The sequence below is a fragment of the Terrapene carolina genome, unplaced genomic scaffold (assembly GCF_002925995.2).
Source record: "Terrapene carolina triunguis isolate 2854851 unplaced genomic scaffold, T_m_triunguis-2.0 Scaffold192, whole genome shotgun sequence".
NCBI lineage: Eukaryota > Metazoa > Chordata > Testudines > Emydidae > Terrapene > Terrapene triunguis.
In genome coordinates, this window is record NW_020664543.1 from 10505778 (window position 1) to 10530999 (window position 25222).

The window sequence follows — 25222 nt, forward strand, 5'->3', positions numbered from 1 at the left end:
GTTTGTGGGGATAATCCATACTTTCTGGACCCCATCCTGTTTTATCAAGATTCTTCTGAAACAGCTCTTCACAAAGCAGAGTTCACAAAGTTAGACTTTCATGACACATTTCTTATAAGTAAATTAATAGCCTTCAGAAAAACAGTTTCAATCTGGGTATGTTTCTTCAACTACATCTTATGCAAAATGAATATCGAAGTTATCTGCTCAGTAATTTTTGCTCCACTGCTTTAACTCTAAAAATATATCATTAACAAACTATTATGTGGGATGCTCCATGCTGAAAAGAGTAAAACCCCTCACTCTTCACTGCAACAGTCACTAAACATTATTCTTTGGTACACGGTTTATGATCTGGTGCAGGCACTAATGTCCTTCTTTAAATCAGCCAGTCTGGTAGAACACACGGGAAACATTCTGTGAAAATCTGGTTCAGAGGATTGCCGAGAACCGTTGAATATTTACTTTGCGTCTGTGAATTTTTTTTTTTTTTGTTAAGCTTGGAGAGCTTTAATGCTTTAATCTCATATACAAGCTCAGCAGAGCCTGAGTCTATCTGTAATGCTCTCCAAATCAGAATGAACCCAGAAGGATGACGTTCAATCTTTAAATCCTTCTCTGCAGAGCTATTTTTAACCCTCAGGTTCACAAAATGGATCCATACTATGGCTCTAGAGCTTTCTTACTGAATCCTACCTATTATATTTGACACAACCAGATGTTAGTCTTCAATTGCATTTAGGTCTAAAGGTTTCTCTCGCATGATTTCCTGTGTAGTCTGACAGAAATAATTTAATGTGACACAACATTTCCATCCCCAGTGGTGCAACCTGATTCTCCCTCCCCCAACATTCCCCCCAAAAGAAAAAAAATCTTTACTTGTCGGACAATATTTTTGCTTGCTGAAAGAGACATTATTGGTAGTTCAATTTAGACCATAAATACAAATTAGATACAATTATTTAACATGCAACATACCATGGCTTTGCAACAATAATTAATGCTATGATAAATCAAATGAGCCGGTCACAATTATTCTGCCCCTCTATTTCAGCTACTCTAATTCCAGCTCTCACAGCATTTTTGTGCAATTTCAGCATCTACTTATTCGGAAGCCTCTCTCACACAACATTTTATGCACTCCTGTATACAGAAGGTAGGATAAGAGGTTTTCAGTTCCAGACAATGTAAGGATTCACATAAATGTATGCACATGAAACATAACCCGGCCAAAGAAACTTATTTAGTACCAGTCTAAAAGGCGAGTAGCAGACAGATAAAATAAATGTTTGTTGTAATGGCTGTTCCCACCAAAATTCTTCACGTGTTCCATAAAGGGATGAAAAAGCAAACCAAAAAATCCTGTAATGTATCTGTAGGGCCATTTTTGTTTTATTTTTAAAAGTTAAATTAGCTGACGTAGATTATCATTGACACATCCCCTCAACTATAGGTACATATGATCAAAATAGACAGCCATTTGGATGCTCTACATTGGGGATCCTGTCATAAACCACCATAATCTCTCAGCTTTGCACTCTCATGCAGTCTAGTACAATCTCTAGTCATAAACTGGAAAGACTTTTGCATTTGGACAGAGATGTCAGGTAACAATGGATTTACAGAGGCAACCTAGAAATACACAAATATTGTAAAACTTGTTAAATTTATCTCAAGAATAGAACTAGTCTATGCTCATTCCCTAGCAACACTAACAAAAAAACCTCCTTCATTAACATGGGATTAAGATGCAAAAAATATATCACAGTAAATAACGTAAAAGTAATGCATTACAAAGTTACGAAATTCAGCTCGTTTTATACAATTCCGGAACCTCTACAACACCTAAATTCCTGATCCAATCTGCCTTAAACTTTCCTGGAAAGTTCTATCCTGGGATAAATTCACAATTGTGACATTTCAGGTGCATTGATTGTACTTTAACAAAAGTGTGTTTGAATATTAAAATGGAGCTTATAAGAGAAAACTAGTTTCAGCCTTAACAATAGTTGAGTGTCTGTCTCTCCATAAATAAAACATATTAGAGGTTTAGGATGAGTTTTATATAGTATCAAACCAAAATAGTCCCTGGTACAATTGCCCCACTAATGGTTCCCTTCCACCAGCTGAGAGTCAATATTAAATAAAACACCCCCATCCTCCTATGATGGACTGCTAATAGATTTAGAAGCTTGGAGAGCATTTGTTCCCTTAGACATTATATCACTTAATCACTACAGATTAAAAATTATGAAAGACAATATTCAAAGACCTTAAAGAACACACACTCATTCTGATGGAACTTTGGCATCTTGGAAGGAAAAACTGGGACAGTGTGGCTTAAGTACTTGAGTCCTTAAAGCTCGGGTTCTGGAGGGTTCCCAAGTTAGCCTGCACATCATCATGAGTTTGGGCCAAAGCCCACTGAAGTCAGTGGGAATCTTTCTACAGACTTCAGTGAGCTGTGGATCAGGCCTAGTGAAAGGAGAACCCCAAGTTTCTGGAATCCCTATGGCACTTCAGTCTGAGTAATTGAGCTTGTCCTCCTGTACTTTCACAGGCTAGGGCAGTCAAATTATCTGAAGTCCCTGGCATGTGTTTTATGAAGAGTGATGGATATTACTGAACAGGATTAAAATAATTTCCATGTACTAAACTGGCATTTCCTACCTTAATGATCTCTTTGGCAGTGGAGTGCCTGCTCATGAACTACCTAGGAGGAAAGGCAGTGTGCAAAAGAGAAGGGAAGGTGGAAGTACAAAACTAAAATGAGAAACTTGATCCCTTAGATACCACTGCAACTCTTTAAATGATTTGCTGCATGGCACCAAATCGCTGCAATCACCACTATAATACTCTCGCTTTGCTGCACTTCATTACAGGCATCTAATGTAAGAAACTTTCAAGGCACTTATTTGCCCAGCAAACATTTGAAGAATGCGACGTATTGATCAGAAATGTCTACAGGTTGCTAGTTTAAACCTCAGAAGAAATATTTTCTTTGTTTATTAAACTGCTAGGCTGTGAACGAAAGCTGGTCTAGCTAGGAGAAAAGGGACAGCAGGTTCTCTCTCTCTCTTTAGGTTAATACAGATGTCAGAAATTCCAAACTGAAAATAACGTTTTGTTAGAAATAATTCAAGGAAATAGCTAATTAATTTTCATAAGGGAATATTAGTGGTCACATTCTTCTATGGCCTAGTTTTAATTCAAAATATTGTCAGTAATAAGGGATTGTGTTTCATGTAGCCTACTTTTTTTTTTTGTGTGGAATTACAAGCATTCTGTAAAAGGCTAGCTATGATTTATTACAGGACATTCAATGAATTGGAGAACACATCCCAGCCACATAAATGAGATCAATTATTATTTCTCTCAGTGAACAGTGGAATATGTATGTAATGAACTATTATGGCATATCTGCCTAAAGCTAAGGAGATAGATAAATTACTATTATGAGTGTACCAGGAAAGGAAAAACACTGCTAATTGTAAAGGCAGCAACTAGATTCTTGCTCTGGAGATACAGTTATCTATGCCCCTGTCCTATGAGATACTGAGCACCTCCTGAGCAGTCAGAACGGAGGGTGTCAGTACTGCTCAGGATAGGTACTCTACATGGTGAAATAAACAGAAGAGTGGATATAGTAACAAAACAGCACTAAACATTCCCCAATTCAGTTTAACAGAGTAGAAACTTGATAATTTTCTATCAAGCCCTGGACCTGCAGCCCCTACTCATGTGAGTAGGTCTACTGTCATCGGTGCACCAACTCACATTCATAAAAACATTTCAGGATCAGACCCCCTAGCCTCCAACGGCATAACCTTCTCTGTGCAAAGATTTACAAGTGAGAGCTGAAGTGAAGTCTCACTGAAATCAATGGGAGATAGGCACCCAGGTGGTTTTAAAAATCCCACTAGGTGTCTAACTCTGGCCCTTAGGCACTTTGGAAAATTTTACCCATATCACACTTGACATGTTCAAAGTCCTGTACAAACAACTAGTTAATCCTTGGGAGGACCCACGTGTAAGGCAGGCATTAGTCTCCTTTTAGAAAAGGGGGAAATGAGGCAGAGGTCTCACAGCAAATCAGCAGCAGAGCTGGGATTACTATGCAGAAGATTCCTGACTCCCCAGTCTGGGCCAGACCCTGGCCTCTACTCCAGGGGCTCTGTGCTGCTCTGATGATTAAAAAGTAGCCATAAAGCTGACTTAACCAGCCCCTGATGACTCTCTCAGCTCGGGGAAACCTGTAAGTGGTACCAATTCATAGAACTGGCATCTATGCCATCCCCTCTCTGCTCCTGGTGCAGCGTGTATGGGGGAGAGAAGAGACTGAGAAAAATAACCATGCTTCAAGCTATTTTTGCTCCTTTGAGTTGTGCTATGTGCTCCTTGGCTACTGATCTGAATACTATTTTAATCTAATTATATCATGCTGTTGCTGAAGACGACTTTTGCAGTGCCAGAGCAGTGTAAAGGGACCTTAAGTGTAAACGGGAAACAGGACTGTAGACTCCTTGATGACTTTTTCATCAATTGTAATTGGGAAGGAGTGATACAGTCAGCTCTGCCCTCTGCCATCAAATACCTTGTCTCTGCTACCCGAACTCTGTATTCACTTACAATTCTGGGTTCCTTGAATCATGACAGTTAATTGTGAACCGAGATATTAAACATACTGGTATAATGTTAATGAAAAGACTCCAGAAGGATTGTCCCATTTCAGCATTAGTATATGTACCCTTCTTGTGAAATGACCAATTAACCAGCTGTTGTGTTAACTGATTATAGCATTTGTAAAACTGCTGGCTGACAGTCTTTTCTTTCAGACAGTTGTAATGTAATACTGGCCAATGCTCATTTCTTAATCCATAAAATTCTTTCTAGTCTATTCTGAAAAGATAGATCATTCCAACTACAAATGATATAAAGATCTGAAAAAAAAATCCAAATCTCATTTTGGTCAAAGAAAAAGCAGAACTTTCTGATGGATTGTAATTTTTTCTTTTATCTTTACATTAGATCTGATTCTCCTTTCACTTCAGTTTTACACCAGTGTAACTCTTTTGACGATTATTGATATCAATTTATATCAGTGCAATTGATAGAAAAATCAGGACCAAAATGCTTACGTTGTTAACAGGCTGGACTATGTGAATCACCTTTCTTTCCGGACTAGAATAGGAAGCAGGCTGTAGGAGTCTGTCTCTGAGACCTGCTTGTTAAAAGGTCCCTTTTTCTTCCTACCACCTGACTGTCAGTATTATAATTAGTGTTTTCCTGGAACCATACCCGCAGTGTAGGCTAGTTACCATTGGGAAATGTGGGTTTGGCACATTAATAAAAGTGCCTTGATAAGGGCTGATAATAAACCTCATAAATCATAAACCTAAACCACCCTTCCAGCTCATGATTCTATACTAAGTGTAAATGCTACAACTATCTGAACTACACTGAGGATTTTCCTAGTGGCTGTTATGCTCAAATGTGCTTTCTTCTAATGAACCTACAGTAATGACTGATTAGATTTATTGTTCAGTTGATAACTGCTGAAATATTGCACTTTGAATTGCCAATCAAAAGGTGAAAGGGAGAAAGGCTGTGCGGGGGTGGCGGGTAGAATATATATATATATATATATATACACTCACAATCTACTTCCAGAATGGCACGGACAGATTTAGTAAGATCTTTGGCTTCTGCTGCAAGGGTTGCTGTGACAGTACGTCCATTCCTCCCCAGTCGTGCCAGGAGTGTTTTGGTAGATAATGTGCCTCTTCGGTCACTGGAAGGAACACACAGCAAAGAGATCAACTGTCTATAAGATTACAAGGGAAAATGTTCCTTTTAATAAAATAAAACAGGCATCCTTTCACCTTGTTGAATACATCTCTTGGTTGTTTTAATCTCATTCCAGTAACAACAACAACAACAAAATTATGCTACCAAATTCAGGAGACTTACTGTGACCCTAACAGCACCCCAATGTCAGAGGACAAGGAGCTTCCCAGTATCTAGCAGTGAGTTTCAGCAGAACAGTTCAGTGTACCCCAACTCACTAATGTCATAATCTATATCTAACAGCTGTAGGGTCAGGTATCATTGGAAAAGTAATAACACACTGATCGTTAATATTCTTGCATAGTGTATGTATGGTAAACCCACAAAGGACCACACAGTTGTGCTGGAAATATGGGATTAAAATGTGTTCAAATCAGACAAATGGGGACTTGGTACTCAGGTTTTTCCCAGACAAAGGAAAGGCTGAAGCCTCCATCCAGGTGCAATCATAATCAATGGGTTATTCATTTGAATATCGGAAGTTGCAGGAACAGATCAACTTGCATTGCAGCAATCACCAGTGGGAGAGGAACCAGCATGGAGTCTTATCCTCCAGACCGATGACTACTTTACTTGGCATGAACTTTATCTGGTGGTGCACCCTTCAGAAGAATATGTTTCAAAGATTGATTGAACTATAAAAGAGAGAGTAAAGCACCTTTATGTTATGCTTCACCTTAGGAGACAAAGGAACTAAGCAATGTGATCTTGTGATGGATCCTGACCAGTGAAGTTGGGTGAGAGAAATCATCTTTAATGAAGACTGTATTTTACTAGATTAAGTTTATCCCCAGCAGTGTGTTACACTTACCCAAAGATTATACTGGCTTCTGTACTCAGAATCACCTATGAAAACAGGGTATACCAACTTTGTAAAGAATGAAATGTTGCTATCTCTGTTAGTCAAATACAATTCCCATTGACCTGACTGGGATTAGTGCATAAATACATAAGGGTAGAATTTGTTTGCTACTTAACAGGCATCCATTACAGCCTGGGAGCTTGATCCTGAAACTGTCAGTGAGACAAAACCCCTGATAATTTCAGTTAAACAGATTTGATTTTACTAGGAATTTTGCGTGAATAAGGTTTGTAGGATAGGGTCCTATTTAGCATTTATTCTTGAACATGAACAAGGAGAAACCTGCTCTGTGAGACAGGATAGAATTACATTGGTATTTTAAGAGGCCAAAGGCTGCTCTAAATCCTGTTGAATACATCTGAGCTGCAGCATTTTTTAATTAAAGTAATTCAGTTCACTTTCATAAAGTTTAGATAAATATGGTTTCTCTGATTACAGGCTTGAATGCGTCTTGCTTTGTAACAAAAGCAGGTAGTGCTGCTGGAGTTTGCTGGTACAATCCTCGCGGTACACAAGGTTATACCAGTTGCCATATTTAGGGTCAGGGAGGAATTTTTCCCTCTGGCAGACAGCCCTAGCCAGCGGCAAGAGGCTAGTCCCTCTCCCTTATTGCAGGCATTACTTGGCAGGTAGCTGATTATTTCATTCATAAGCTATTTGATGCAGTGGGCCAAGCGTTTTCTCCCTAGCCCTGTTAGGGGTGGTTTGATGATGTTCTGACATACGTGAATATGCACATTTTTCTTTTATTCCACCTTTGTTGGCAGGGTCATTGGCCACATAAATGGTGCAGGAAGTAACCTTGAAAGTCCTCCTAATCAAAATCTAAACTCTTGGAAGAAACGGAACTAGACAGATGTTGGTGGCACTAACAGTGGTGATGCTACTTATTACTGGACCTAGGCGAGAGGCAGTCTCTACCAAAGAGTCGTACTCTTTGCATGGGGAAAGAATAAGGTGGAAAGCTGTGGTAAGGGATATAGTGTCTTTGGTTGATGGAAGCATGCAGATGCCCATAGGTGTGCGAGGTCTGTGCTGGTTAACTGTTTTATCTTCAAATTGTTAATGAAAGTTGCAGCCCTGAGACCAGTGTTGTGTTTTTATTTCCACTGTTCATAAAAGTGGCATTCAGAAATGCATGGGAGTATAGAAAGAAAACAGCTAAGGCTTAGGATGAGTTGTTTGGAGCTTCTAACCCTCTCACAAAGGTTTTCAATAACATCATGTATTGCTATATTTCATATCATTTCACCATATTACCTTCAATAAAACAAGTTAAGTTTAGGTTTTCTTACCTTAAATTTGACAAGGGGATGGAGTTGTCTGCTAGTACTTCGTGCACAACCTGTTGGCAAACAATCAAAGAAATGAATAGTTAATGTTTTATAAGCTTCACATACTATTTTTGTTGCTTTGTCGTCTACTTAAAGACCTTCTGTCTCCCTGCAAACTTTGTACACACAATTTGTATTCCTAGCCACAGGGAATGAGCTGGGGTCTCAGTTTTCTTCTGAAGGACCCTAAATGATTTTTCATGTGGACAATATTCTATCAACCCAAAGCACCTCAGCCACATCTATGCAAATGTGAATAATATAAAGTAGGACACTTTTCATATGGACTTTACTCTATCTCCCTAACCGCACAGATCTTCTCGTAGAATGGCTAATTTGCTAAATCAAACGTTTTCCTATTGGCAGCCCATTATGTAAGGATTATAAAATGAGAAATTTCTCAGTCTCCATGGAAGTAAAATTGTAGATGCAAATAAGGTATATTGCTGAGATATAAAAGATAACACTTCAAATGACATAATTTCCCCCCCTAAGGAACTCTTTTGTATAAGCCTGCGACACCTTTCCCCCATATCTGACATTCAAAAACAAAGTCTGGGAGATTTTCTTATATTGGCAGTCAGCATAGGGGGAAGGAGCAGTAACAATTTTAAGCTGCCTGAAAATTATAAAATACAAAATCACCCTATTTTCACAGCAAGGGGCAACTTAGGTCCACCATATGGGGGAGGCAAACACGAATTGGCCAAAATTAATTAAAACACATCCGTGTTGTGTGTTTATGATCTATACGTCCATGTTATAAACCTTTCTACTATGTGAAATAAATATATGAGTAGACCATATCCTCAGCTAGTATAAAGTGACACAGCAATACTAACTGGCTCAGTATAAAATGGTGCAGAACAGGCTGAGTTGGATTAAGCGTACAGCAAGCTAAAATTCTGTTTTTTTAACAAGTTTTCAACATAACCTCTGTTTACTGATGTATATCTGCCTCTTAATTTTGCAAATGGGCATTATTTTACTATTTCCAGATAAAGAAACTTGACCTCTAAATGCTAAGATCATAGGTTTTAATGCACAAACAAAAGAATGCTTGTTACAATTAGGCACACAGCAACAATCAAATGACTCAAAAATCCCTACACGAAATTCTGCTTTAACCCTTATTTCAGCCGGTTGTATAAGCTGTGAATGTTTTTTTCAAACTACAGCTTTACACATTCATGCTTAATTTATCCTATTTGTTCCTTAGCTTTATTAACACACATCTTTTCCTAAACAAAATGCTGCTGGAAACAACAATGGAAAAAAGTTACCTCTACAAACTGCAGCAGTTTTGCAGTGGCCACCTCAAAGGTTTTCCTAGCCGATTCTGATTTCCGCAGCTGGCAGTCAAGCACAGTAATTCTCTTTCTTAAATCTTGAACACTATCCTGTGGAAGAAATTAAGTTAATACTATCTAATTAATTTCAAGACTTAATTTTATTTATCCTATTTGTCATTTTTCAAACTTTTTGAGTGAACGGTGAAGGTGATGGGGGATGTCTCTCCAAATTTTAAGAAAAGAGGAAGAAGGAAGCAAATACTGTTTTACCAAAAGGATCCTGAAGGCCCTAAAATTGCCTAAAAAATGCACATGACGTTCAAAATAAAATCTGAATTCAGAACTTATTGAGAGATACTGTAGATTTTAAAATGTTATCCCCTCAATGCTTTCCTTGCATCCTTGCGTAGCACTCTTTATCTCCTCCGAGTTCAAGTAACTGAGGGCTTATCTACATGAACAATTAGTTCACAGCAAACTGAGGTGTGACTGTACCCCACACTAGCCTGCTGTTGCCCAACTCCCTGCTGATGTGTGTTAACTCTTTGTAAGAGTGCTTTGAGGACTAGATCAAAGTGCTCTAACAAACTATTAACACGTCAGCAGGGTGCACAAGGACAGTTGGTCTGCGGCAGGTTAGTGCAAGGTAGATTCACACCCCAGCTTGGTGTGAACTAATTGTTCATGTAGACAAGCCCACACTCTGTTTTCTACCAGTCCTTTTAACTTTAGATCTGAGAGTGAACAGTTGAATCAGAAGTTTTAGAATGCTTCTGGTTCAGTTGTTCATGGGACATGCATGTTGGGAATCAGGCTCCTGCTGCGATCAAGGTGCTGTCAACAGACTGCAGCCACCATTTCTCTTTTTACAACCTTTTTTGTTGTTGTTGTTCTTTTAGAAAGGGCATCAGCCTGGGGCTGGATCTCCCAACAGTCCACGGTGCTGATTTGATCACGGTGAGAAGACCAGGTCTCCATTCCTTTTCTGATAAATTGCTGGATCAGAATTATTTTAAAACTTTGAATTAAACTGTTTTTTGTTTAATGTTTAACTACTACCTTAGGATCTCACCAAAGAAACTAGTAACTCTGTGGCAGGCCTTGAACAGAGTTAAACTGCTCAGTTTTCTACATACATATGTGTAACCCATCATTCAGTATTTGTTACATGTCCCCCTTTGTGCCTGATCCACAGAGGATAAGAGTCTGGTACAGCCCCATCAACAGAGGCTAGCTCTTTAGCTCTAACGCGTTCAGTCTCTGGTGGCGTTGGACAAGATGGAGGCCACCATGTATACATGAGCACATTTGTTTACTTGATCTGTGTGCTAGGCAGAGGATTAGGCACAAAATACCTCCCAGTAAAAGGGAAAGAAAATGCCACTCTCTACAAAGACAATGGTTGACATTGCTGTAGGTGCACTTCTCTTGAAGCCCATCACCTGAATACAACCTACTATAAGATTTGCAACTACTAAAAAGTGCTGTTACTAATAACTATATCTTTATTGAAAGCAAACAAAGACACACACACACACACAGTTTTGTGCGGCAGAATCCCCATTATTCTGAATATCAGAAAGTCTGCTTGATTAGAAAGTTTCTTTTCTGTAATGTATATCACACTGTTCATTACTGGAAAAGGAGACGCTAAGCCTACTTAGGGAGGATTTTATTAAATACAGCCAACTGCTGGTGCTTTACTAAGTACAGTTTTGGTTTCCCTGGCTTACAGATGTTATCAAAAGGCAAAGTGGAGCAAAACTCTTCTTCATGTACTTTACCTAAAGAAACAAGGTGAACTGATCAATATCTCTTGCTTACACTACCAGTTGCATAAATTAAATTTAGAAGAGCACTTCAAAGTATGCTACTTAAGTGGCCTTATTCTCTACTGCCTTGCTGCTGTACAACCACTCACACAAAGTGGGAGTAAAAGGCTACCAAACTGGAATAGTAATGTTTTACACCAACTTATTTTTTTTAAATCTATCAGGTTTATTATGGTAATGCCTAAGGACCAGCCAAGAATGAGGCCTAATTGTGCTAGGTACCAACACAGACTAGTAGACAGTCCCAGCCCTAAAGAGCTTCCAACTTTGCACAAGTACAAGAGTTTAATCCTGCACCTGTTGCAGTCAATGGGAGTGTTACCACTAAACAAGATGGGTGGAGGATCAGGCCCCGGGTCAGATTTTTGAAAGCACTCAAATCCAGATTTTCAAGCACTCATGTCTGCGACCAGATTTTCAAGAAAGTTTAGCACCCAACATGCATCAAAGTGATGAGCATAACTGAAAATCTGGACACTTATTTTGTGCTTAAATGGGAGCTGCGCTCTTTTGAAAATCTGGGCCTAAGTGATTGCACAAAGTGTGTGCAAGGCAGTGAAGTATTAAGTCCATGCACTTTATAGCTCTTGTAACACAGTTTTTGCTTTTTTAATATTGAACTAATTTTCACATTGAAAATTTCAGCAGGCCACGCTTATTTTAAATTATTGGGCATATCCATTTTTCATGGGTAAACTAGGTAACTACACACACACAAATTCCAATTATTATTGTTACTATTTTTTAATCTGCATTATTGTAAAGCCTAAGAGCCCTACTCATGGTCCAGGACACCACTGTTCTAGGAGCTGAATGAACAAACAGAACAAAAAGACAGTCTCTGTCCCAAAGAGCTTACAATCTAAGTATAAGACAAGAAACAACAGATGGATATAGACAGACAACAGGGAAGTACAAAGAAACAATGGACAATATATGTCAGCATAAAAATGGATTCCCAGTTATGGAGGTTCATTAGAAATTGTCCCAAACTGTTTTATTCTAAATTGGTCTCTAAAAATCATTGGGGATAATATGGTGGCCTCGAGTGTGAGGCTCATTTGTACAACCTTTTTCATTTAAAAAAAAATCATATTTAGGTCACACTAATGTTGTGTCTTTCAAATAATTAACTTGAGTAAATTTGAATGTATTCAAGAATAGTCCTGAATTTTATATTATTATTATTTGTGCATCACTGAGAAACAGGCTAAAATTCTAACTCTATGCCAAGTGTAAATAACAAACGCACTTACTGAAGATACATCTGCACTGATTAATAACAGAAACCAGGCAAAAGCTGAACTGAACATGTGTGAATTTGCTTAGGAATCTAAAATATTTTCAGTCTCTCACACTTCCTTGAGAGCTCTAATCAACCACAAAAATGATTGTTCTTTGCCTCAATTTTGATGACATTTATTAGTAAATTTTAAAACAAAACAGAAAACGAAAATATTCAGTGGTTTCTACTTTAATGCTTGAGATGTGCCATATTGACCAATGACCCAAATAAGCTTCTGGCTCTTGTTTTTCCAGCCTAAAGATATCTAGATAAAGGAAGGCTCGTAGCCTTCACATTGCCCCCTTCACTACGCATCATTCCAGTTATTGAATAATACAAGACAAAACAGTGACCTACTTTAGAAGAGCAGATGAAAAGAAAATGAAAACAGGATACATGACAACAGCAAGGAAACCATGGTAACTATGAGAGATGACTGTTCCACTTACTTTATTTTGGCCAGAATGATCAGCGAGCTGAGCCTTCAGCTCTGTAATTTCAGCCTCTAATAGGCGGATTATTTCTTCATAATCCATCTCCATTCCACGAGCCTGCCTCTGTGCAGCTTCTGCAAGATGAATCCTACTTCGCAGGGCTCTTGCCTCTTCCACTGCTGCCTTGGCTTCCTATAAAATACAATCAAAGTGAACAAGTCTCTGATTTAGATAAAATATTGCTTTTGGCACAGGACTTACATTTTGGGACTGATGATCAGAGAGTTCCATTTTTTCTTTTTAAAATTTGTGGTGTGAAAATAAGGGGAAAAGGTTTAAAAAAGAGAGAGAGAATTTTAACAACTGTAAAGTAAGACAGCCCTTTCCTTGACATTTAACATTTTAATGGACTGTATTCAACAAAAAATAATTTTCAGTTTCTACAGCAAATCCTAAAGAAATCATGACCACCAAACCAGGTTCTGAGTTCTAGTACACTGGTATAAATCCAATGGAGGTAAAAGTGATTTAACACCAGCGTATCTGACATTCATAATGAAGCCCACCATCTCCATACCAGGGGAAAGCCTCCAATTACGTACAGGTATCTGGCTTTCTTATTATTGCCTGAAGCCAATGAATCAGTCCACAGTTTCCACAGCATTTTTTTGTATGAATTATTACCCTTGGTATCCTGGCCAAATTAAATTCCTTTAAAAATGTATTGCTTTTTGTTTCCTTCTGGTTCTTGTATTCAACTCTTTACTCCTGTATTATTTAAGGAAAGCTTTCTATATAGGAGCCATAGAAAAAAAAGAGGAAAGTAGACATAGGAGAAAGCAGGGGAAATTTTATGGTATTTTTTCAAATAAAAAAACATTTGTGAACTTTTTAAAATCAAGGTAGATAAATTATTCCCTGCTTACAAAAACAGCTGTGAAAGAATGTAACAGTTACAAAACTTAAACATAGAGAAGTGCGGAAATTCTCAGTTAAGTTTGTCACTGAATATTAATTCGCATTAATGTCTTTTATTTTGTAAATTGAGTATTGTTAAATTAAGGGCCTGATCCTGCAAATCTTTACTCATGCAAGTAGTCTTTCAGACTTGAGTGGGACTACTTTCGTCAGGGCCGGCTCCAGGGTTTTGGCCGCCCCAAGCAGCCAAAAAAAGCCACGATCGCGATCTGCGGCAGCAATTCGGCGGGAGGTCCTTCGCTCCGAGCGGGAGTGAGGGACCATCCGCCGAATTGCCGCCGAATAGCTGGACGCGCCGCCCCTCCCCGAAGTGGCCGCCCCAAGCACCTGCTTGCCAAGCTGGTGCCTGGAGCCGGCCCTGACTTTCGTACTCACATGATTAACTGTTTGAAGGACTGTGCCCTAATTTACAAATTATACATCAATGTGGCCCTTAAGTATTTAAACATTTTTTTCTATATTCGCCACCACCCCATAGAACCACGAACCCGCTTCTCCTCTTACATTGGTGGAAATCAACAGTTACACTGCAGTGAATGGAGTTACACCAACGCGAAAACCATGGTCAGTGAGAAAAGAATCAGGCTCTGTGTCTCTCTTTCTGGCTGAAGCCAGGAACAAACTGGTGAGCTAACAACTGAAGACTCCATTCAAAGTCAAAGCTCTCTCAAAGGAGCCCCTACTTAGGGCCAGATCCAGACCTTTCCACTTTGTTCCATGGGAACTGGATCAGACCCTCAGTCCCCCATTCACAATCATGTTGGCAGAATCACAGTTTTTGTGCTGTAAACAAAAAATGAAACATCCAATGTGGTATTTTGAGGCTTCCAATGAGGGAATCCTTTAAAATTTCCCTTAAGGAATTAGGATTAACTCTGTGGTTGTCTGATGTTCACTTCACAGATCAGTTGCCACAGATGCAGTCTGCTACTGAATCAAGCCTTCAAATGCAATGAAGAATTTCATGCTGTTGTGGGTTACTCCTAATTAAACGTAAGCATTTTGTGTAGCATGTGTAGATGAAATAGGCAATTCAGTGAATCCTATTCAGAACAAAAATTACCTAGCTACATATATACATTAGCTCTTGATTTAAAAGTAAACCAGCTTTATAAAAATATAGATATAACAAAAGGGATAAATCAGAGAGAGAGAGGAAATTGTAAATCTAGATCTAATTTTGTGTTTTGTGGCTAAATCTGGTGCAAAATAGGTGTGTAAACCTTGGTGTCCTGTTCATGGTAATGATAGTATTCCATCAAAAAGTTTCTATGACTTTTCAAGTGGATTCAATACTCTTCTTAACTTCCAATCCTAAACTGCTGTGCTGTGTTGCTGTGCACTATTCATCAGCCACGATCCTTCCCACCACAGTGGTGAGTAAATAGATTCCAATATATTACGCAAGGTTTGAGTTCTATTTCTGCTAGAGTTTTCTCATTAATTTCTATGAGAATATTAATCTGTGGATCAGTCTGCAAAGGGCTTTGGGATGAAATTCCCATTGAAAGTCAACAAGAGCTGGGCTCTAACTCCTCTGAAAATCCTTCTTGAAAAATCTCCTCCTACAAAAATATGTATCAATATATATATACACATATACACACACATACATGCAGCATCACTGGTAAAGTGGACCTTAATGTAATGTGATACTGCAATGCTCTCCCCCAAATTCTTTGTATAGTTGTCAGTAGAATTAAAAAACAAACAAACAAATGGCATTCACCATGCTATACCAATGCAGTTAAAACTTAAAATTTTTAACTTCCTTCTAAGTTTCATAACAAAACAGACACTCCCAGAGGAAGAAAGAAACATGCAGCTTTATCAGAGACAAGTTTTTAATTAGTTCAACACACAGTTATCTACATCAGTTAGTCTGCTCCCTTATGTTTTAGAACTCCCAGGTTAGTCAGTATATCCTTCAAAGTGTCCGCTTTAGACCAAATAAGTTGCTGATCAAAAAGAAAGATATACACTGTACTTTGTGGTTCACTGGAACCAAAGCAGCAACCCATAGTTCTCCTTAGCTTCTTACTAATCTGGAAAACGTTTCCAATTTATATGCATTTACTGAACAGCCTTATTAAAGGTCAGAACACCAGCATACTTTCCCCCCTATCTAGGATGCTTAGCTCAGTACCTTAAAGGTTCACCTAGCAAAAACCCTTCTCTACTACATGTAATGGGGACTGTATTTGCTCTGTTAGGCCCAAATCCTGCAAAGCAATATGTGCAGATAGCACCTTTTGACAACACAATGCCCCGAATCCCATTACTTTGCAGTGCCGTCAAGTAGCTCACTATCTTCCCAATTCTATATCCAACACAGTGCAGATTAGAGCAGCTTTGGGGCTGCTTTAACCTGTGCTTCTGGCAGTGGTCCCCAATGATGGGGTAACTGGAGGGCAGCTTGCTCTAGTCACCCCTTCTCCTGGCTCCTGAGTCGGTTTTGTGAAGGAAGGTAGAATGTACATCTGACTCTACAGCTGCTGGTGTCTCCCCAATGCCTGGGAGATTTCTTTCAGGGAAGACTTGGCAATTTCCAACCCCTTTGTGCCATCACAGCATCGCAAAGAGGAAGTAGCAGGGCGTAGAATTTGGTCCAATGTCTTTTTGTATATACTGTATTCTGTTCACTGTTTGCATATTCACAGCTTGCACGTTTTTACATTTTGGTTCTAGCATGGTAACATCAGTTTCTGGTAACAAGCTATGCGGACCAATTAATGAGGTGCCTGGTGAAGGAGGAGCACGTAGGGTTCTGATATTGTAGTTGCCAAGGTGAAGTGGCCTGACAACATTGTGAACCATGTTCTATTTCTTCCTTAGATAAAATCTTCCTGTTTGACAGCTGAATTAATCTGTTTAGTACTCCAGCTTCCAAAAACAGTGTAACTAACATTGAACACTCTTCCTTGTAAAACGAAGATGTTCCTCTAATCTAACTACAAATGTGATCCAATAAAAATCTGGCAGATAATATTCAAGTATGTTTATTTATTTGGCTTTATACAAATCATATATAAAAAAGCATCTATACGTGTCTTTGGTCTTTTTTATCATGCATTAAAAATACAAACACTAATGAAAACAAAAATAAACCCAGCAGCTTCCTTGAAGACAGAGGAAAAATAAATCATGTCCCAGCTCCCAAATCTCAGGCACACAACTCCCAGCCTTCAAAGCACTGCCATCCTGCCCAGGAAAAGACAAGAGCTTTGCAGCATGCCAAATCTGGTCCATTTTGGACAAAATTCCAGAACTGAGGGCAGTCATAGAGAACAAGCTGTCAACCCTCTCATATACCGAGGGTGCTCCAGCTCAAGTGCCTCTACTTTCTCAACTGCGGCAACATATCACCGTGAAAGATATGGTCCCTCAGACAGGTAGGTCCCAGGCCATTAAGGGTATGTCTAAACTGGAATAAAAGACCCGCAGCAGAGCCGTGGCTATCCCAGGTCAGCTAACTCGGGCTCACAGGGCTCGGGCTGTGGGGCTAAACATTGCTGTGTAGATGTTCAGGCTCAGACTGGAGCCTGAGCTCTGGGAACCCGCGATGGGCCCTTATGCCTTGATTAGTGGCACTGGAAAAAAGTTTTCCTGTAAGTTTCTGCATCCTTGCAAGCCCCCACCCAATTTTCAGACCAGCATGGGTTTGACTGTATAACCAACTTAATCTATACCAAGTCACCTTCCCGAGTGACGATAAGCAGACCTAGCAACGTAAAACATAGCCATGTTGGCCTAGGTAAATTTTAACTCAGTTTAAAAAGCTAATTATTTCATCAGTGAACACTGGAATTAGGACGTTAAGTAGCTGATGTGTTCATCTGGCAGCCAGTAATAAGAATTATATTACAGCTCCGGCAACTTCAGGGCAGTGCTTGTTTCTGTACTCACAAGCACAGTTGATGTTTGTATATACATGTACACCTGGACCTTTTGAGCTGTTTACAAAGTTCACAGAGTTTTTTGCTACTGTGTGGCTTGAAAGTCAGAATCCTAGAGGCAGTTCCCTTTTAGATACTTTTTATGTATTGTACTATACTGGGCCAGGTCCTCAGCAAGTGTAAATTACGACAGTTCCACTGAACCCCATGGAGCTTTGTTGATGTACAGTAACTATTTAGGGTGAGATCCTCACTACGGCTCCAACCTCTTTACACACGTAAAAGGGCCAGCGTGGCATAAAGTAGCCCTAAAGCCACAGTTCTGATGGGAGGGGTGAGGATGATGTTGAAGATAACCGTATGGCTTCCTTCTGAGGGTCCCTTCACAAGCCCTGGGTGTGCTGGCGCTGGGTGCAGAAGGGGAAGTGTCAGGAGTGGGGTTGCAGCATATAGTACTACTCAGATTCCAAACAGCGTTAAGGGCTGTGGGACAGCAAAGGACAGATGGCCATAATCTACACAGGCCTCTAGGGCTGTCTAAATTATCCTGGAGAGCTTCCGGAGCCCTTGAAGCAAATTGGGATCAGAAGGGCACAATGGCGACTTAAAGGCACGTTAGCTCCCTCTCCCACCGGGGCTGTCAGTTCTACGCTGTGCTTTAATCTCATCCCTGGGTCTTTACATATTTAGACATACTGATATTAGCGTAATTAATAAGGAGTCTCTAAGGTGCCACAAGTACTCCTCATTCTTTTTGCTGATACAGACTAACACGGCTACCACTCTGAAACCTGTCACTTTAACTGGAGTCATGCCTTTCTTAGCCAATAACTAATGTACGTTAAAATACATCAAAAGTTCTATCATTAAAAGTTTGGGAACAAGTTTTAACAATTTAAACATTTTAAAATCCCTTGGTTTTCCTCAGAAATTAACTATTTAAGTTCTCAACAGTAAAAATAAGAAACTTGTTTTTCTTCTTGATTTTAAAAATGAGAGTAATAAACAATTCTATAAAGGCAGTAACACACTGCAAAGAGGGCGATTCTTGAAGCAATAAAAGCTGCCCTTATTTCCCTACACAGTTCAATGGGTACTGTTAAAAGCTCCTTTTCTGCCCTGCAGCCTCTAATTAACATCTTCAGATGGCAGGGGTTTGAAATAACTTGGTTAGCAATAAGGAACAAAAGGTGATAAGGGGCAGATGTAATGATTCAACTGTTAAAAGATTTTTTTAAGTGCCCAGAAGAAAAGGGTTTGAAAATATATTTTAAAAAATATCAAAGTCTCAGAATCTGTTTTTCTAATGTCTCTTTCTAACACCTGATACATACCGGTACAATTATCTGTGCCTGCACCCAGAGGATAACCAGGTATTATGATAGCCTAGAATTTACTCAAGTGAATGATTTGCCCTCCTCCAACAGGCCAATGATTGGCTAAGACAGGTTAAAACATTTCAGTTTTGGATTGATCGCTACTTTACTGTTTCAGGTCATAACACTGAACTTTTAACGATGCTTAAAATAACTTTTATAAACTCAGCCTGGGAGAAAGTTTTAGCAAGTGAAAGATCAAAGGTGGTTGTGATAGCACAGAGACCTGCCTGCTAAATACTTGTTTTTGAAAAAAATTAATTTAAGTATGTAGATGGCTATTCTCATTGATTAACAATGAGGAGGAGGTGCTCTCAAATTATATATACTCACCATGGCACTACTTAACCGTAGGCAAGCATTTATAGCATCTATACCCACAACTATGATGTTTTATTTATTCATGGAAAGATATTATAGGAAGACTCTAATCTTATATTATCTATAGGAAAACTCTAATCTTCAGTCATTCTGTGCTACACACAAACATTCTATATACAGATACAGAATAAATGAATATTGGAGCCTTCCCTCAGCATGGGAGGCAATTAATAAGATATGTTTTGGGTATTTCTTTATGATAAATGACCAGTTCAACTGAACATTGATTACATCGATGATTTAAGACAATAGCATTTCTCTGAACATCAGGGTTTCCATCGTTTAATTATTGCTCTTTGATCTTGTTGACTGAAAAACTTTGGAGGGCATAACAGACCAAAAGGTCAGGGGAAAAGCTGCCACATCTCATGGATTCTCTGTGTGGTACAAGATACCATTTTTAAAAGTCCCTAAATATATACATACACAGCTCATATGCCAAGAATGGTTTAATAGCTAGGGACTGTTCTTTAGTTGCCTTTGACAAAAGGAAATGGACACACACCAAATGCTTAATGAACATTCAAGTTGTGACTTTTTTTTTTTAAAAGATACGTAGATTTCATTATAATACGGAAACACCTTCCTTTATAATCCCTTTGTATCTACATATTGCAGGAGTCTCATGTTGAAATGACAATACCCAACTTATAAGCCTAAACTATGCAGCATTTTTAGACTATGTCTTCATTGCAAAAAAGATGTGTTTCTTGATGTAAAATCCTAGTGAAGACAAGGCACCCTAGGTTTACTTCAATGTAGCTAGTCAAGGTGAAAACCAGATGAAGAGTAGAGGGTTGACCTCAGTTAACTACATCAAGGTACAAACTGCCTGTATCCGTTGGCTCCAATAGGATTTTACATTTAAATAGCTATCTCGAGATAGGTATCTTGATGTAAAACGCACACCTTTTTTCCCCAGTGAAGACCTAGCCATAGAGTTCTAGAGAGGGTGCTTAGTTTTCAATCTTCTGCACTTAAATCTGGCATCCAAATTGTACATTTCAGTGTTCAAATTGTTAGTTAGGGCCCGCCCAGTCCTAAAACATACTGAGCACCTCTTGTGAAGTTCTGAGCATCCTCAATGCACAATACCTCATAAGGGCCTTGATTCAGCAAGTTTCAGAGTAGCAGCCGTGTTAGTCTGTATCCGCAAAAAGAACAGGAGTACTTGTGGCACCTTAGAGACTAACAAATTTGTTAGTCTCTAAGGTGCCACAAGTACTCCTGTTCTTGATTCAGCAAAGCACTCAACCACGTGTTTAAGTCCATCTGTATTCAGCAAAGCACCTAAACGCATACTTAAAGTTAAGCATGCACTAAGTGCTTTGCTGATTTAGGGTCAGGAAGTATTCTGCAGCTTGCAGGATCAGACACTTAAGCATCCAAATACATGTTTTAGATGGGTAAGCATCAATTTGGGTACTCAAGTAGAAAACCCAAATGTGAAGGTTGAACGGAGTGTCAACCAGATCTGTGAGTAGCCTGGCTTTTTACAGTTTGGGTCTCAGTGAATCTCAAACAATGAATCTCAATATTAATTGAAATGCAGATCTGTGTGTTTGCTTAGAATACATAAAATAATATAAAATATACTCAAAATATAAACAGAAGTAAATATTTCTGTAAGTAAATATTTCAAATATGTTGAAACTTTCCATGATTTAATTATTGCTCTTTGATTTCACTGGCTATGTCCTTTTCAGTAGCCATTACTTAAAGTACAGCTGGGAAAACCCTATTGTTCAGCACCAGGAGGCCTGAACTTTACACTGCAAAGCTGACCTTCAAAATTACATGATGACAATGCAGACAGAGAAATAAATACACGAGGGCCTCATGTGGTGGCAATGGGCATTGCTATCACTAAAAATACCAAGCACATGCATTTCTGTAGCTTAGGTGTCCACAATGCCTTAACGATTGTCATGTAAAGTATAGCAACATAGCAATACCGGAAATAGCAATTATATTCTAACTGAGTTCTGAAGGGTAGTAATAAAAAAAAAAACCCCTAACAAATAGTAAAGTCAAAAGTATAAATCTAATCTCAAAATAAGAACAGAAGAGAAAGGTTTAAACTTTTCATTTGGCATTCGGAACAAAAGACCTGCTGCAGTCAGCAGGCATGCAAGCAGCATGCAAGTAAGCAGTATGGCCCTGAGGATGTCACATGGGCCGCAGCTCTGTGCTGATTGGACCGCAGGTTGAGAACCACTGGTCTACATGAAGAACAGGAGTACTTGTGGCACCTGTGAGCAAGCCTCCCAGATAGGGTGACCAGATGTCCTGATTTTATAAGGACAGTCCTGATTTTTGGGTCTTTTTGTTATATAGGCTCCTATTACCCCCCCACCCCTTGTCCCAATTTTTCACACTTGCTGTCTGGTCACCCTACTCCCAGATCACATAGAGAGACTCGCACTAGAAGGGCCAGAGCTCGTAGTAGTAGGGCTTGAGCTAATGTGCTAAAAATAGCAATGTGAACATTCCAGCTCTGGCTCTCAAGCCTAGAGGGTCTGATGGGCTTGAGAGCCCAAATTTCCGCCCGAGCTGAAACATCCACGTTGCTATTTCTAGCGTGCTAGCTCAAGCCCCACTAGTGCGAGTATGTCTACTTGGGCTGGGAGACTCGTTTCACAGCTGCAGCGTAGACATTCTCTTAGATGCTCTGAAGGTAAGGATTTCAGTGGCATGTCCACAGTAGAACTTTCACTGTTGCTAGCACAAGTGCTGCAGCAACAGAGAGAGATTTTCCTAAACGTCAATATAAGCAAGGTCCAGGAGTCAGTACTTCTAACTGGTAACAGCAGTGCTAGAAATCCTAAAATCAGCATCACCAGAGTTCACTGGAGTGTACTTAAATAGCTATGGCCAACCCACGACCTCCATGCCCATCTGTCCCCTACACATCAGTGCTCAGGTCAGTGTGAGCAGAGTTTTGCTCACTTTGCTCAGCCCTGTGCATGTCTTTGCATTGCCTGTACTTGGCTACCTGGGCCTCCTCTCTCTCTCCTCATTATCTCCCTCCTTAAACATTGGGTCTTTCCAGGAATCTCATAGACTTTAAGGTCAGAAGGGACCATTGTGATCATCTAGTCTGACCTCCTGCACATTGCAGGCCACAGAACCTTTCCTATCTTGTTCTCCTCCCACCTGTCACGCCCTCCGCATCCTCCCTTGGCTGGACTTTGTGCAATGTCTTATTTTTGTATGCTCTTGGGGTAGAGATCTTCTTACACTTTGGGCAGGATGCTGGTCTTCACTATGGCCCCTTTATGTGTACATAGCCATGAGTTGTCCCTCGCATCTACACTCTGGTGTAGCAGTACGGTGGGAGAGGGAGTGGCTGAAGCACTATGAACTCCAGATATTCAGGCCTATAGAGCAGTCCACAGGCAGTCATGAAAGACTGTTCTAACTTACTGCAGGTTCTGTGTGGCTTCCACGGCAGCTCAGAATCTGGGAGGAACAAAAGGTGGTATAAAGCTACATCTGTCCCCTCCCTGCCTCAGAATCATCATCTCTTCTCAACCTCCCAAAAACAACAGTACAGAACATGACCCTGCAGTTATAACATTTCACATAAATTCATGATAGTACTGTATATAAATTATTTGAATACAATAAAATACATTTGTAAAAATTTTCCATCAGAATAATTGTTTTATGTACAAATGTGAATTTAAAACATAATTTATTTTAAGAGGAATGAAAAGACTAAATCAATTAAGAAATGCTCTTTCTCCACCCCACCCCACCATTAAAAGCAGAGGTCTGATGGCAGAATGAGAAACATTTGTATTCATTTTTTCTGATTCAAAAGCTACACCTAAACACACACACTTCCTTTTGCAATAATGTACACATTAATCATGTTTACCTACAAGATTTTTAACAGTACTGTACTTAAGATTTTTATTTGTACAGCATTAGCAAGAAAGGATAAGATCACTTGAAGAAAGGCTATGTTCAGAAGTTTGAAAGACAGCACCTTTTAAGACAATTTAACCCTCTACACTTCTGAGTCTCTTTTTGTATTTTAATGAAAACTTTGTCATTACTGCTACCACTGAAGAATCAATACAGCTATGGGAGAGAGTTCTTTTTGGCTTAGCTTACAATTTTGCTTTTTACGATGAGCAAAGTTCTCATTGCAGAATTCTTATTTCTGCTAACAATCGTCTGTACAACTCACAAAAATACAGCTGGATTTTCATACCCCAGGTTGAATATTTAGCACTTGCAGTTAGAGATTATTTTATAAGTTGAGAAAACTGAGCAAATCTCACATATAAATCAGAGGGAATTAATGTGGCGTTTACCAGTGGAATTTTTGCTGCACTTTAAATTACATTTTAACCAGCTTCACCAAAGTTCATGAAAAAGCAGACAGAAAACATAAAGGGCTACCACTCAGTGTGACACTCTGGGAATTACCTGCTCGATCACTATTTGAAGATAATGGGAGATGTGCTGTGAATATCTGCCCCAGTATCCCTCATTTGCTCAGGCAAAAATATTTCCATCTACAGGGTCTGATTCGTCACTCAATCATATTACTTTTATGTTAGTGTAACTCCAATGAAGTGAAATCAGTGTAGCAGAGGGGAAAACCATAAAGTGCACAAAGAATTCCACCCTCTCCCCTGCACAAAAAAGAAGCTATTATTACAAAAACTCTTCAGAATCACATTAGAAAACCCCACAACAACATACTTGTTTAACAGTTTGTAGCTCCTCTGTTAACTGCTTTCGTAGACCTACAGATTCAGTCAATTCTTCCTGGTAATAGAAACAGCGACTAATTAGTTATGCAGCAGCAAAATGATATCCATGGCATATGGACAGGTACTATGTTCTAGCTACAACATTCAACACAAATAAACGACTACCTTAGTAAAGACTGGGACCAGACCAAATCTTAATCTCTAGAGCAGTGATCCTCAACGTGGGCCAAATATGGCCCGCCAAGCCTTCCTGTGTGGGCCCGCCAGTTCATAGTCCTGGCACATCTGGGCTTGCTGCATCAGTTACCGGTCCTGGCGTGGGCAGCAGGAGGCTCATGCTGGCCACAGTGCACCCTTTCAGTGCTGGGGCTGCAGCCGCTTCACCCACACGCTCCAGCACCCCAGCTTCGCTATGCCCTTGTGCAAGGCCAGCAGCAGGCTGAGCCTGCCCAATGACCAGCGGGTGCAGCTACGGCTAAACAGGCACAAGCTGAGCTCCTGCTTCCTGGGCAGTGAGTCCTTTGGGGTTGGGGCCACCACCGCCTGGCAGTGCCCACTTGGCTTCTTGGGGGGCTCCCATGAGAAGTCCACAGCGCCCTGGAAGGCCCAGAGACTCCCCATTGCTGGCAGTGAGGAGAGAGGTGAGACTGGGGAAGTGACTGTGCAGCCAGGGCACAGCAGGGGGAGCTGGGCACCGGGGCAGAAGGGAGGCCCTCTGGCAGGGCTCCACCATGGGAGGCAGATCAGGTGCACAGAGCAGTCTGAGCGGGGTGCTCAAGATGCATTAGCTCTGCGCTCCGGCTAGAGGGCGCTGACCCCGCCATGATGCCCGCGATCCCAGCTACTGCAGCCCCCTGCTTATTCTGTCCCATGCAGTGGATCTGTCCCAGGAGGAGGTGAGAACTGGGCCTGATCCTGGACCCCCTTCTGTGAAGGTGGGGTGCTCTCCGCCCCCCCCCCCCCCCCCCCCCCCCC

The 25222-nt window shown here is 40.0% G+C and overlaps 1 protein-coding gene across 1 annotated transcript in view; it reads right to left on the bottom strand.

The window, feature by feature from the left end:
- Positions 1-25222, bottom strand: part of STXBP4 (syntaxin binding protein 4) — a 116664-nt gene that overhangs the window by 52503 nt on the left and 38939 nt on the right. Inside the window, exons 11-15 of the mRNA XM_026654605.1 lie at positions 24237-24302; positions 12902-13078; positions 9327-9443; positions 8005-8054; positions 5658-5791 (exon numbers count right to left, since the gene is read on the bottom strand). Of these exons, the coding sequence (XP_026510390.1) occupies positions 5658-5791; positions 8005-8054; positions 9327-9443; positions 12902-13078; positions 24237-24302 (544 nt within the window). The remainder of the gene's footprint in view (positions 1-5657; positions 5792-8004; positions 8055-9326; positions 9444-12901; positions 13079-24236; positions 24303-25222) is intronic.